This window comes from Odontesthes bonariensis, chromosome 21, assembly GCF_027942865.1.
Source record: "Odontesthes bonariensis isolate fOdoBon6 chromosome 21, fOdoBon6.hap1, whole genome shotgun sequence".
NCBI classification, from domain to species: domain Eukaryota; kingdom Metazoa; phylum Chordata; class Actinopteri; order Atheriniformes; family Atherinopsidae; genus Odontesthes; species Odontesthes bonariensis.
Window position 1 is genome coordinate 14,543,497 of NC_134526.1, and position 15,413 is coordinate 14,558,909.

General features: G+C 40.5%; 1 protein-coding gene across 1 annotated transcript; it reads left to right on the plus strand.

The window, feature by feature from the left end:
- The first annotated feature begins 2,716 nt into the window (after window positions 1-2,716).
- On the plus strand, window positions 2,717-4,817 carry cenpx (centromere protein X). Its single transcript, XM_075454401.1, has 5 exons — window positions 2,717-2,800; window positions 3,787-3,838; window positions 3,927-3,980; window positions 4,065-4,153; window positions 4,686-4,817. The coding sequence occupies exons 1-5, from the start codon at window positions 2,765-2,767 to the stop codon at window positions 4,698-4,700; spliced, it is 246 nt and encodes an 81-aa protein (XP_075310516.1). The 5' UTR covers window positions 2,717-2,764; the 3' UTR covers window positions 4,701-4,817.
- Window positions 4,818-15,413: the final 10,596 nt, after the last annotated feature.

The window sequence follows — 15,413 nt, forward strand, 5'->3', positions numbered from 1 at the left end:
AACGTTTGTATAAAAAAACTAAATAAATCTGAGCATATACTGTGTTTTTTGAATGAGGAAACCTGACTGGCAACTTCTTCTGATTGGCCCAAATATGACAAGTTATCTTCTGCCGTTCATCCAGCCACACAGAGTGAATGAAGGTCTGCAACATGATAGCAGTTTTGTTCTGTGAATGTCTAAGCGACTTGGACTCTTGATCCGGTATCGGATGGGCTTCTTGTGCATACTGTGTAAATTTTTAACAACAGTTGTAAGGCAGCAGAAATGTTTAATAAAAACAGAGTGCAGTGACGAGTGAATCCACAAAATTCAATCTTCAAGTAGAAAATATTACAAAAAAGAGCAGCTGAAAGATTATCAGACAGATTGTTAGACATGTTATTACGGTTTTCTTTCTTTTTGAATTTTGCCTTTAGATGCTAGCTAAAAATTCTTTAACATTCTGATATCACAATTATCTTAAAGTTAATTTAGTCATAAAAACAAGGTAATCACGTTGCAGCCGAGAATATACAAAAGGATGTTCTTCAGTGGTTAGCAGAGATGAGACATAGAAGTGTTAACCAGCATGTGTGGATGAATTCAAAGTGTATGCAGCTCATTTCAGCTTAAAATATTAGATGGAAATAGAGTATGGCCTTATTTCTGGAATGATTTACTTGAAAAGCTGCTGGCTGAGGAATAACAAGGTCAGTTGCTAACCTCTCGTATTTGGCTGATTTAAGAATACGCTATCTTCTGTAATACAAACAGCTAACAGGACAACACACTTGTGCTTTGACTCTGCGCAGATTTGGCACCTTCCCCAAAAAACTAAACGGATATTCAAACTTAAAATCAAGGGGGAGCAAATAAACCTGATTGCCTCTGACTGGTTTGTAATCTTGAAATCAGTTTTTTTTCTCTCTATAAAACTGGATTAAAAAAAAAAAAAAAACATGGTAAGATTATTAATTATTTCAATATCTGAAGTAAGAGTCTGAAGGTTATTTAAACCGTACACTTGTCAGTCATTCAGACAGTTAACCATGAAACCTGTTAACTTTCCAAAGTCAATTTGCTGGTACAAAAAAACTTGAGTGACTTCCTTCCGTGTACCACCAAGTGAGGTCTGACTTCCAAAGAACATGTTTTACTTTACTCAAGTTATGTCATCAATTTCTTGATGCAAACAATTTTAGTCCTGGCTGCTAAACAAGTTTGTTGACTTCAACAACATCTTCTTGAGAACAGAAATTAAAAGAACAAACTCTACGTGGGAGGAGCTCGACTTGTTGTGAACAGTATATATAAATGCTCCTGGAGTCCACTCCATGTGAAGTTCTCCCCTTTGAGCTTTAAAGAAGAGGTTAGTTTCACATCTGATCTGCATCTGAGTCATGGCCTCTGGTGAGTAAAATCTTCCTGTGATCTCATAGTTCATTGCAATTTTTTTTTTTTTGACCTTTCACTTTACACAAAATTAGAGTTACAAAATTTTGCTGACTCTTTTTTTGTTTTTCCCAGATAACGCAAAAACAGAACCGGGGGGAAAAAAAATTTACATCAGTCTTCCAAAGAAATTTGCAGCCAGTTTGGCCCAACATTACATTTTGGTAATATTTCTCTAACTTAAAAGGAGCAACTTGATTTCTTTTTACTCAATTTTAGCATTTTTGCTGAAAAAACTATACCATGAGATGATTTTTTTTTTTATCATGTAACAGGATCATGGAGTGCTTATCATGGATCTAAATCCCTGCATAAATGACGGATACCTAAAGGCTTTCTTCAGAGAATGGGGCACTGTTACATCTTGCAAGGTAAAGATGGAAAGGTACTGCTTTTATTACTGTATTTGTCCTATGTATTTTGACATGAATGGTTGAAAATCTTTTTTTAAAGATAACCTTATGAAAAAAAATCCTTTTGTGTTTTAAATCTAATCGCAGATCAAGAAAAATCCAGATTCTGGGATTGATACAACATTGGCCTTTTTGATGTTTTCTACAGAAGAAGAAGCAGACCAAGCAGACTGGGCTGGTCCTCACTTTATTGCAGGGACTGAGGTGAAAACGAAACGGTTCGTCTGTCCCAAGGTGAGAATAAGCCAGTTTATTGTTCTGTCGGAGAAAATTTTCTGCCTGCTCCCTCATCACCTAATTTCAAAATCTGTCTCGCAGAATGAAGGAGATTCAGATGATGAGATGGATCCAGCTCCTGCTTAACCTGAACCAATGCGGTCAGTGGGTCTGGGCTACTTACTGGAAGATGCTCAGTGGTTAGACGATGAATGAATGAATAAAGACACAACAATACCCCCGATTTTCTCTAGTATGATACATATAGTTGCATCTACATAAATGCACTACTCGTTATAGCTTTGTAGTCACTGTTTGTGAATGCCATATGAATTGTCTTTTTATAAAATCATACATTACAGCAACACTATGTACCTATAACCCACACAAATTGTACTCAAAAATTACATAAAATCATCATTGTGTCCTATCATTTTTCTTTTAAGTTTTTATTCAAATGACCAGAAAATCAATGAGAACAATCAAACGTCTTATGCTGTAACCGTGCTGCATGGTAAATGTTATTTCATGAAATAAAGGAGACAGTTAACCTTAACAGTTGAAGTTTTCATTGACACAAACGGAAATGATCAATCCCATTTAAAGAGACGTTTCCTCGTATGCGCTGCGGTTCGACTGACGTCACAGAGCAACAGCCAATGCCTGCGCAGAGCGCCAAGTTTCTTCCATAGCGTCAAAACATGGCGGAGAAGGGAGAAGAAATTTGCTTTAAGAAGGTAGGAGCCGACACATCACTACCATCGTTGTGTGAGTGTTTTCGCTGAGAATATACCAAGCGAACACGGACTCATCTTGCGTTTCGTGCTTTTACGCCCACCGTAAAGGTTTTCAAACGACACATCAGACTTGACCTCGTTCAGTACTCAGCTATTCAGGCTGAAATGTAACTGAACGTTATGCGCCGAATGGAAGAGGGGCTCACAATGGCTCCATAAAGTGTCCCGCAGCCAAAAATGTTGTAAAAAATAGTTACTTAGCATAATTAATAACAACAACACAAGGATTCTGTTTCAAAATCAAGCTTCCCGGCTCGTCGTTCCACAGAGGCGGGGCACAAGTTGCTTCTCCGGTGACCGGGTTAACGTGCCCGGGGATCGTTGTTGCTGACGCTGCAGCAGCAGGTGTGGTGTCACTGATGCTGCTGACAGCTTCTGAATTACGTCTTTGTTTTTCCTTTGCCTTGAAAAAAGTTCGTATATCCATTTTATGCTTTTTCCAAAATAACGCGGCAGCGCAGTTCGAAAAGCCGGATGTTTACAATGCCACCCATTTACCCATATCACCTTGGGCCAGGTCGGTGACGACATTGTTGTATTGTCACCTGACCTGATTGTCACCTGGGGGCTGCAGCGACAACACACACACACACACACACACACACACACACACACACACACACACACACACACACACACACACACACACACAATATAATAGCCTATATAACTTGCAAAATTCCCAGCATAACATTTGGGAAGGCACAGCCTGCCCGAGCCTTTATTACCCGCCGCCCATGCGCAGCCGCTGTTTTCTGTGAAAACGTTTGGAAATATCGCTGATATTTTAGAGAACAGGATTTTTCAAAGGCATTTTGGAGGCGGAAGGTGCGCGTGAGAAAAGAATCTCGCAAGATCATCATCATTATAATGTAAATCATTGTTGTTTCATACACTGCATTATCATGCTCTATTCATGCTTACAGGAAACAATAAGCAAACTCCTGTCCAGTTTCTTCAAGGAGGACAAAACCAAGCGTGAGTTTTTTGTGTGTGCAACACGACTGTTATTGTCTGTGTCTTTTTAAAATTTTCAGTTTTGTGATTACATCTCTCTGTGTTACAGTAAGCGGGGATGCTGCTCTACTCATGACAGAGATGCTGAAAGTGTTTGTGCAAGGTATTGAGTTTTCTTGTGGTTTTATTCAACTGTGAGACACTGTTCAGCTGCATGACGATGATAACACTCTTCTCCCATTCCCAGAGGCTGCTGTGAGATCGCAGAAACAAGCTGAATCAGAGGACTGTGACCAAGTAGAGATTGAGCACTTTGAAAAGATCCTACCACAGCTGGTGCGCAGCTCAGCATTCCCTTTCTTTGATTATTGTTTTTAAATCATTATTTATTCATTTGAATTGTGTTTTGTGTAAATACAGCCTTGGTTATCAAAACCTAGGAGCTGGTTTACCCACATATTACATCAGGTCGTGATGGTTCAGTAAAATTAAGACATTTTATTATTTGCATTACTTTTTATCATCAGCCTTTGTTACAGTTATCACAAGGACAGTAATTACAAGAAAAGTCCCTCAGTGGTTTTAAAGACAGTTATTCAGGCTCAACTGAGTTGATTATGTGAGATTTTACTTGTGTTTTGAAGTAATTGAATCCAAGTTTACTAAATGTTTCAGCAACTCTAGTAGTCCAGCTGCTAATAAGGTTTTACAATAAAATGCTGGTTGAAAGTAAGAAGCAATGTGGACATATGACAAATCTTACTTGAGCGCCATTACACCAGAAACTTTGTCAGAGCTATCAAATGAGTTATTTTTAGAAAGAGCTAATTGGATTAACATACATTCTTGTTTTCTTTCTCTGTTGCAGCTCCTGGACTTTTAACACCGCCACAAGATGGCGCCAGAGTGCTGCCAACGTGTTTTTCAGAAGTTTTGTTTTTACAGATGTTTATTTTTTTGTCCTCTATCACTGCAATTTCAGAATTATCCAAATCCGAGTTCACAATAAAATCTTCATTCGTGTTTGAATTTGAATTTTAAGATTTTGTGAAAGTGAAAAACAGCAGCGTTGTCCACATGCTTCGCCACCACTTTCACCAATAAGGGCCACCTGTGCTCCTCTCTGCAACAACAGGTGCTTCCAGCATGCTCCATGGCTCCCTTCATCAAAGCTTCCAGGAGCAGTTGGAAGCAATTAGAGTAATAAGGGGAGCAGCCAGTCCCTTAGATGATGACAAGTACCAGGAAAAAAAGAAGTACCCCCTCCGGCCACTTTGAAGTTCCCTTTTGCTGTCCTGCGATGTTTGGTTAGGGGAAGGGGGAAGGGCAAAGGGGGTCTCTGGCACAGAGGGAAAGTTGAATGGGAGTGTGTGTGCACATATGTGTGCATGTACTAGCTAAACATGACCAGAGACCACACGCATAGATATTCTGTTTGAAAGGAAACATAACAAAACACATCGGAACATGGTCCAAGAGGAGCAGGGTGTAATTCTGAAGGTAAATAAACAGAAGAGGCGAGTAGTAGAGGTGCTTTCTCTACTTTCATCACAGCAGAGGGGGGAGTTAGGCCTACAAGGGAGAGGGTAATGTGGGGTTTCCTAACCCAAGTAGCTCTCTGGTTTTCCACCAGCAATGTGTTTGACCAAAGTGTCGTTTCTGTGAGTCAGCATAGCTCTACAGGACATCACACCATTTCTGTGTGTGGCTGTGAGGTGATTCACAGTGCTCACACACAACTGGAAGCAACTCGAGCAACAGTCATGAATTCAGGCTCGCATAGGTGCTCAAGGACACGGCACCTGGAATTTGACCCAGCACCTTATTTAGTAAGGCCCGGGCTGGATTTGTGTTTCCCAGGGGTGACTTCCAAAGCGGGCTGTCAGGAGCAGCTGAGTTTGGTTGAGTGATGTTTAGTTTAATAATGCCACAATGATTATTGGGGCAGAAAACGAATTCTTGTTCAGTGCATTATTTGGTGGGCTAATAATGAATCTGTAACAGTAGCATGTCATGCTCACTCCCCCTCTTGTATTTAGCAGATATTAAAGTAAATGATGTTAAGTGAGTGTAATACATCCTTGCTCATTATGACTCATAAGGAGCAGATCGGTACCTTTGTGCTCAGTTGCTACAGTTTATAGCCTTTGTGGAAGTTTGATTGAATTGAAATCGTTCCAATCTGTTATTAATTTTTGGGCATGGGATGAAAATGTGCATATTATCTTGGATCTCCCTTTTATTTTTTATTTTATTTTCTGTAATATGAGTTGTTGGATGATTCTCTATTGGCAAAGCAGAGCACTACTGTATGACTTTCCTCCTGATGCATCTTAAGGGAACAAATTACATCTGAAGGCAGTATTATTAAACATACGAAAGCAGTTAGGACAAGAATGAGGAGGGGCGCTCATGAGGGTAATGAGTTAAAGCTTTTCTTGATCATACATTAAAGGCAGGGAGTGTCGACAGCCAGTCCAGACGCTTTGGAGAAGCTCCGCAGTGAGAAGTCTTTCCCAGGAGTCGGAGGCTGATCTGTCTCCAGCTTTCTGGCTGGTCGTTGGACAGTGCTCCACATGGGATCAGGTCCTCAGCATTACATTGACATATTTGCCTGATTGCAGTTATTCAATTTAAGACCAATTTTGCAGAAGGCAAATTTATCTGCCAAGATTAATCCTAATCTTTAAACTGTATGTTAAGTTAAATTTGGTGTAAAAAATAAATGATGTGATTGTGTAAATGACAGGAACTTGACCTTCACAATGAAATAACCCTATATGGCTATATATATCGGTGAGGTTTAAGTAATCATTTGGGGTGGAGTTGTCTGCATTACTCTGAAAAGTCTTACAATGTATGTTAGGATTATATCATTTTGATCCTTCTCCCTTCACTTGTCTGTGTTTTTTTTTAATAAGACTGACGCAGCCTCTCCATGTCTCCATGTCATCTCTAAGCTCTTCTCCTTTCAGGTCCAAACCAAAGTTCTATGGCAAGCCATTTTTTCTGACTGCTTTCTGGGATGGCAGTGACAGCCTTTCAACTGCCAAATCCTGGGAGCTACATTGAAGTGTCAGACTTATATGGCACATAAAATGCTCACTCCATGAATGTGTGCATAAAAATATTTACGGTACCCTATACAACATTGTCACAAGTAATGCCATAAGTCTGCTATTTTTAACCTTAAGCATTTGGTTGACTATACGAAGCTTTAGAAAATCAATGCAATTATGCAGATGTTTTCTAATTTTGTAAGTCTCTCCACAGACAGCAGACATCATGGAATCATAATCCTTGACACAGCAACAGGTGGCATCTGCCATATGTGTTACCTTTACCCTCATCACCTCAACAACTGCACATTTGAAAGTACTTACAAATAAATATGTGATGCCATGCATCTGTTCTCGAATGTATGTGCATGCATGAATGTTGTGCTTCATCTGGGGCTGTGATGCATTAGTGCTCAGGAGACAAGAGGCCCTTGTGGCCCCCTCGTGGGCATGGAACTGTCTAACCATGGAGGAATGCTGGAGGGGACACGGAGTGAGAGCATTCCTCTTAGATGCCCCAGGCACTCACACACATGAACAGTTGCTAACCTTTATGGTCCTGTCTACAAAAACAAAACTCTCCAGCAGATGTTTAGTGCGCATGCGTTCTGCAGGAAGCTTGCGTGTGTGGAGAGAATGCAAACATAGAGACAGCCTCTTGGCTGAATATATACACTGCTGTGACATACGGGTTTCTGGGAGGCCCCAGGCCTCTATAAGGGGCCTGGGGTCCTCAGGCTAAGCTTTGTTAAGGAGCCACGAAGCCCACACTGGGGATGATTAGAACATACCTGGCAGTTTGAGCCACTTGGGTGCTCTACTGGGATCATTTCTAAATGGTTGTGGCGCTTGGCTGTTAGTCTGAGGCTGGAGAGGGTCTGCTGCTGTGCTCTGTGTATTGGCCGGAGCTCTGCTCGCCACGGGGGGCGGAAAGGATTCTTCCGGGAACCAGTGAGGTGGATGATAAGGTCAAAGACCTTGGCACGCAGCTGAAGAGGGAACTGGGGGCAAGAGAGATGTACAATTAGGCCTGCAGCTGGGTTATTTCTGGAGCACTGTACTACTACCTTAACTGCATTACCCTCAAGTCCCCGCTACTCTCCATTTCCACCTCCCCTTTCTGTGTGGTGTCCTACATGGTCAGGGCAGGGATAGACAGTAAACACAGGGTAATCCCCTTACATAATTTTGTCCAAGACCGTTTAATTAATTTTTTGGGCAACTAAAAATAAAGACGCAGTTCAGTCCAGGTGACGTCAAAAGATGTGCGGGAGGTGGAGTTCAGCCGATTGCTCTATTTTTAGGTCCCATCAAAAGCAGTGATATGGAAATACTCCCAATATCTGTCAGTCATGCTTAAAGAAGCTGTGAACTCAAAGGTCACACATTAGGAATGATGAAAGGGCCAATGTTTGATGATATTTAAAAAGAAGCCAAGTAATGACCCAAATCTCTTTAGCTTGTGGCAGGTGGCACAGTGTGAGGTTGGCCTCTGTGAGACTTGTTAAAGGACTTCATCAGCAGGCATGTGAGGCCCTCGTTGACAGACTAATATTTGCTGCAGTAGCGCCATACATGCACTGGACCAAACTGGTAAACATGGCTTATGATTACTTGACTTAATTGCCTGTCCAATTTAAATAAGAATGGAGTTCAGCCCATCAGGATGATGTCTGAATACTTAGGATCAGCACGCAATCTCAACTGTCTCAAATCTCAAGCCTATGGGAAGCCAATGTAAACAAGAGTTAGTATTACGTCAAACAAGTCTGTCTTAAGTTTCTTCCACTCATTCAGAGGCCAGCATGTTAGCTGTCTGTCCTCACAGTGGTCGGAGGCACTGGAATTCTAAATTAGCCCCAGTGAGTCAACAGGACAGCTTTCATGTAGACAAGGGCTCATGTAAGATTGCAGGAGAGGTCAGGATGTAAGGGTGAGAGGTCAGGACGCAGTGTTGGTCCTTGTCTTTAACAGCTTCCTCTCTGCTGTGTTGTGCAAACCTGAGCTGTAATCCCTTGTGATGCAGTTCAAAGCAAAGAGATTGCCTCACCCTCTGGTACAGGACTGGGACTCCACTCAACTTGTATTAGTCACATAGATCCTTTGTTTGTGAAGCAATGCTGTGCCAAACACGGGCAGATCAAGGCTATTTTATGTCTCCAAAACCTGATCGGTCGCTGATTAGTTTGTCTTTCTATGATATATAGCAGTAGTTTACCTCAACAAATCCTGAACTAACTCATGGTTTCATGGTTTGCTTTTGACAATATATGGTATTTACATTAATGTATAATTTCAAAATATAAAAAAAAAGAAAACGTGGCAATGCTCCAACTCACTCTCTGCCTTTGAAAGTGCACCTGTTTCTGCACATATGTAGCTTTATATTGGAGGGAAGTTGAAACTCTAGAGTCAATCCGCAACACAGCGGGGTATTACTGCAGCGAGGTGTCTTTTTCATTTTAAAACCCCTTCAGACCCTGCGTCCATTGGAATGGACATGACATATTTCTGTCTCTAAACCAATAAATACTCTGTAATTTAATGATGCCAGCAGTGCATGTTACTGATTGGATCCTGATTATCCAATCACAATCATTTCATGACATTGAGCAAGCTCTGAGAGAGTGACAGACATCAGACAAGACAAGCATGGCTGAGCGACTGCAGAGAGGGAAGAGTATGTGTCCATTTTCAATCAAAAATATCAATGTATGTTCATGCTGGCCAATTAAATTTGCTCTCAGTATAATTGTAACAGTTACAAGTGATAATATTTGAAGTTATTTTGAATATATATCATATCATTAATTCATAGGATTTTTTCAAAGTCTGATGTCCATTGCAATGGACATCAGGAGTTGGGCGGGTTCAGCTAACACTAAAAGTGTCAGTATGTAAAGATACAACATACCTGTAAGTTTTTCATTTTCATACAGTTTACTATGGGAAAAACAGATTTTTCAGGTAATCTTATCTGCAGTCACACATCTATTGTGATCATGTGCATGTTCAGATTGCTTTATTTCTGTATCTTCTTGCAGGCTCCAGGTTTTACTGGTGATGACCTCACTACTGTTCCCTACCAACTCTGTGATACACCATAAAGTTAATGTGCATGTTAAAAACTGTACACAGACTCAAAACCATGCAAACATCCAGTTCCAGATGTTTAGGTCATACCATATTGGTTACCATGTGGAAAAACTCAGCATTATTTTCCTTAGGTTTTTCTGACATTTTACGCCCATTTTGTCGTGGCGTCCATTGGAATGGACATGAAAAAATACTATTAAAAACATGAGATATCAAAAATGTGTTTTTTGCACTTTGTTTTTGTGTTGGAGAGAAGTCAGAATCAGTTTGAATTTATTTATTTTTTTTCAGCCAAAAAAATGCAGGTCTGAAGGGGATAAGAAGGAGAGAAATACAAGATGCATTTGGGGCTCTTTTTGTTTCCTTGGCATAAAAGATTGCGACCAAGAGAGGTGATTTACTGTAGGCTGTCTTAATATCAGACTAGAAATAAACCAGAGCTTCTGGAAAGATGTTCGCCTGGAGAGGAGAAGAACGGAGTTAATGCACTGTTTCACATTGCACAACTGGACTTTGGATGATGTATGGGTGCGACTTTAGGGGACAGCTGGCTCCGAGATGTCTGCAAACCTCATGCTTCATTCCTCAGTGAAAATTTCTTGTAATCAGGGTGCCAATACAAGCGACCTCTGACCTTTGGAGGCAGGTACATTGCACCACTCTTTCCCAGGATTGTTCTACCTTCATCTGACAGAGTGGTGAGGGTAATGCTCATTTCCAGACAGAAAACGTAAACCCTCTCCAAAAACAGCAAAGGAGCAGATCCACTCCCAATGAGCTGTCATTTAAAAAAAAAAAACGCTTCTCCTGGAAAAACAACAATAAATTTGAAAGGGCTTCAAAGGCGCCGCTGGTGCCGTACTTCTCTGTGCATAAAACAAAGCACCGGCACGCTCAAAAACCACTCAATTGCTCAGGCCGCGATGAAACACACATCCAACAACAAAGTAAGACAGAGTTAGAGGCTCCTTTGAATTTTCATTTACTGTGCAGAGGCTTTTATGGTGTCTGACTGTTGGCTAAACAGTTAATTGTCTTTTCCTTTCACCCTTCACCATTTCAACCGGTTTGCAGTCATCCTCAATTTGGTGACATTTTCCACACAAAAGACACATAAGAGCCCCTTGTTTGTCAGCAAATCAGCAAGATCCTAAATAACCAATATATGGGTTCCTAACATGACCTTAAAAGTAATCTTTCCTCATAAATGTAAGCACAGACCATTGCCACTAAATATCATGGTAGAGCTGTTGCACTGATATACAACACAGACGGAAGAGCTTCAGTGGAAGGACAATATCCTGCATCCTGTTTCTGTCAGGAGGCTCAGCCATGATACGTCTGAGTGGCCAAAGAGAAAAGACCAGGTGTCCCCTTGTGTTCCTCCATTCTCCCTATCCAGTACTGATCTCACTAACTAACAGCACCAGGGAGCAGCTTTCTCTGGCACAGGAACCTGAATCACTGAGCTGAAAAGCTGCATGGAAATGAGCTCCTAGTTGACTCTCAATTGCTGACTGAATGAAGAACTCAGATCAAAAGAAGAAAACAGGTGATTTATGGTCAGTGTTACAACAGGATGCGTGGTGATCATCAACACTGATTAAATCTACCCATCGAACCATAAAACTGCACAAAATTGGCCTCTTACTCCATACTATTGGTAAACATTAAACATGCAGGGCTGACATGCATAGTGGTGTTATTCGTGATTAAATATGCTTTTGATTAAGGTCTCTGAGGTGAGCTGCTGGTTTTCATTTTCTGGGCCAGATGAAGACCTTCAAAAGAAGATGCGTTTGACGGAAACATGTTTCAGGAGGATGACGTGAAATGTATCAACTGAAGAAAAAAAAATCAAAGGAAAGAAATTGCTGAAATGCCTTTACATTATCCGCTCAAGATTTTTTAGGTGATCTTCCTCACTGTGACAGAGATTCAAATATTCAATAAGGAGGTTTTAAGCACTGGCACCTTACCTGGACTCCCTGATCAAAAGATTTTAAAAAAAGGAGAGAAAGATAGAGAGAGAGAGAGCCTGCCATGAGATTTAAAAAGACCCCAGATTTTATTTTATTTCCACATTAAGGAAAATCATCTAAAAGTGAGTGCAGCTTAAACAACTGTCGAATTCTCCACAACTGGTCATTGAAAACTCAGCCAAAGAACAGAGAGTCTGATATGAAAATAAGTCTCAAAGATCTTTATATTTTCACAGCAGGATATGGTAACTGTCGGTGTAAAGGACCACGTGTCCATTATCAGAAACAGTTTGCCTAAATTTAACCTGCATGAGTCGGAAGCCATGAAATAACCTTTGCTGTCCAAAAACAACTTTAGAGCAAAATCGCAGTTTGCCAGTGAAGCTTTTTAGGCAGAGACCAGATGTGTTGGAAAAATGTTTCCTGGACAAAGTGAATCAAAGAGCGTTGGGCCACGGTAACTGTAGATATGTTTTGTGTTGACTAGACAGCTTTGTAGAAGAAAAATCTCCCAAACTATGAAGTACAGTACTTAAAATGTCATGGTTTGGGGTTTTTATCTGCTGCCTCAGGGAACTGTGAACTGTGAATTCTGGATAATATCAAAAAGTGCTTGAAAACAATATGTAACAATATGAGGCCAGGTAAGGTGCCAATATTGTCTTGATATCAGTGCAAATTCTGTCTTGAAAAATTGAATTCGACTGGAAGTGAACTTTTCAACAGAATTATTATTATCCCTGGTACATTCGCATGTCCACTGAGGAATGGCTCAAAAGGAAGAGATGGAGGCTCTTGATCCAACTGACATTTTGCCCATGGATCAGATTCAAGAAAACATCTAAAACATCTTACAACTGGAGAAGGTTTGCATAATGGTTCAATAAGCTGATTTCAGTGAATGGTTGGCCATTGTGGAGAATGTCAGCAATACGAATATTGAAGACATCTTTGTTGAATAAATGACGGAACAAACATGTATTCCACCTCTATCTGTGGGTAGTGTTATGTTAATGTTTGCTTGCTCAAACATGTGATATAGTTCACTTTTTCAATGGGAGGTAGGCTTATTCTTACAAATAACCTCATTCACAACACACAAAGCAAGCTATGTTTAGTATTTTCACTGTCTGAATGACAATTTGTTATTTTCCCACCGCGACCACGATAAAAAAGACAACACTCTTTGCTAACACAGCTATACTTGTGACAAAGAGATCAAATACTAATTATTCTGTGATGAACAGAGATGTTTTTTTGTGTCTCATTGAGGTCAAGAGTGATGTTAACATACCATTTCATGGCTTTGGATCTGAGGGTGCTGGCCAAGGTGTTGGAAACTATGATAGGGCTGGACTTGACATGCGCTGCACATTTGAGGTCATGAAACCTTGTATTTGCTGACGGTCACCTTATCTCCTTCCTTCATCTTTCTTACTTGGAAAAATATTGTCTCAATGTGAAAAGGAAGGTCAGATACTCAGCAACAATGTTTAAAAAAAACAGCCATCATAACCGTTTTATTCCTCTCCGAATGCTCGACACTGAGAAGGAAAGCAGACCATGCTCATCCACAGCTGAATAAACTACTTAAGTCTATCTCATATGGCTACGGACATGATTTTTGAAATGGAAAAACCCAAAAATGTGGTAATGATAGAGATAGACAAACATAGCCATGTTTGATTGCCAGACTTCCTTTTGTTATTTCACAGTGTGTTTGAAGTCTTGAGAGAGTGAATAAAATCTTCAGTGAACTGATCTCAATTTCAGCACTTTCTCTGACTCAGAAATGAGCTAAAAAAAAAATGAGCCAGACAAGATTCACAGATTATACAGCTACAAAACGCTGCGCTGACAACAAGAACTTCTGAGATCTCCTGTTGTCTACTCAAACCAGCTGTGTCAAACCTTACCTCAGATAAGCTGGGGATCTGTTTACTGCACAGCCCATAAATATGGCCTAATTACTCTACAGTGAAGCTGGTGGGACAGATGTTACAGTTGCATCTCTCCACCTCGCTCAAGTACATATTGATTGTTCACAGACTGTTTACACACTTTTCATTCATCTGTGCTATGACCATTTCCAGTTGTAATCATTTACCAACCCTGTTATTTACATAGCAGAGCCCCTCCAGCATGTGGAGCCCATGCTCTTTACCCTCTGCTTGTTTCGTGACTGCACACAAGCAAATAAATAAAAAAGCGACGATGTATGTTCAAAAGTAATCCATAGAGGAGCTGGCCTTGAGGGTACGGGATCTAAACAGCTTCTGATGACTGTGTATATGCAGGGTGAGTTAAACAAGTGACACAGAACATCCCGCTTTGATCTGCTAATTACAGCGGAAAACAACCTGGCAACACAAGCAGACTAACCGCATTACCTGCATTTTCCACTTTTGTATGCAACAGAAATGTTCAAGACATGCGCTTTGAGGTCAAGAAGGTGAAGTTCTTTGTTCTGGTTTATGTGTCTTTACAGCGTTTACAAAATCACAAACAAATGTAGAGTAATTCTTGAAAACATCTTTTAACGGTTGACAGACGTTAAACACAGCTGCTGTGGCATTGTTCGCCACTCAGGGGCAGCAAAACATGTTGTGAGTACAAACCTGACATAGGCTAAATCAGCTGGGGCATACTTCAAGGAGTTTCAGAAAACTGATTATGACCAAGAGATATATGTAATGCGGTGTCACAGAGACACGACACAAGAAAACGTCCCTGTGTGTGAAGAATGATCAACGGATTATGGGAACTTCTTTTCAGATTCGCTTTACAACTGTATTACAGAGGTCGCCTTCGCTTAGAGGAGAAAAAAAAAGCGCCATGTGTAAATCTGTGGTCTGGTCGATAAGTCAGGCTTCTGAATTTGTAATTCATGCACATGTACTGTACTGTATACGCAATTCAGGCACACTATGAGTAGGGTTTGAATTAATGGAGTTGAGTTGAGTCCTTCAATGTGAAGTAAAGTCCAACATTTACAAAGTTTTAGCTTTGTTTCTTTTCCCTTATGCCTCCCATCTTATCCTGAGCAGCAGGTTTCAATGGAGTTTTTGATCTTATTCATCCATTTAATACAACAGCCTTCTGCAGCCAAAAATAAAGCCTTGACAGCAGTGAAAATTTGCTAAAACTGTCTTTGAATGTACCCGATACTTTCCATTTCAGATTGCTTCACGGCTTTTGTCTTGATTCTTTGTTCTTATGTTAAATCAGTACAGGCAATTAAACGCTGCTTTTAGGACGATGAAAGGCTAAACAAAGGTTACGCATCTTTATCTTTTCCTCCAATGGCAATAAAAAAAAAAAAAGTTAAATTACTGTTAAGCTGTCATTTTTATCGTGAAAAGCCTTTGTGCTCCTCAGAGGCATTAATAGCTGCACCTTGGTGATGCCTTTAATTGCCATTTAGCATTAAGCTGGCTGGACAATAAAACCGAGGCTGAG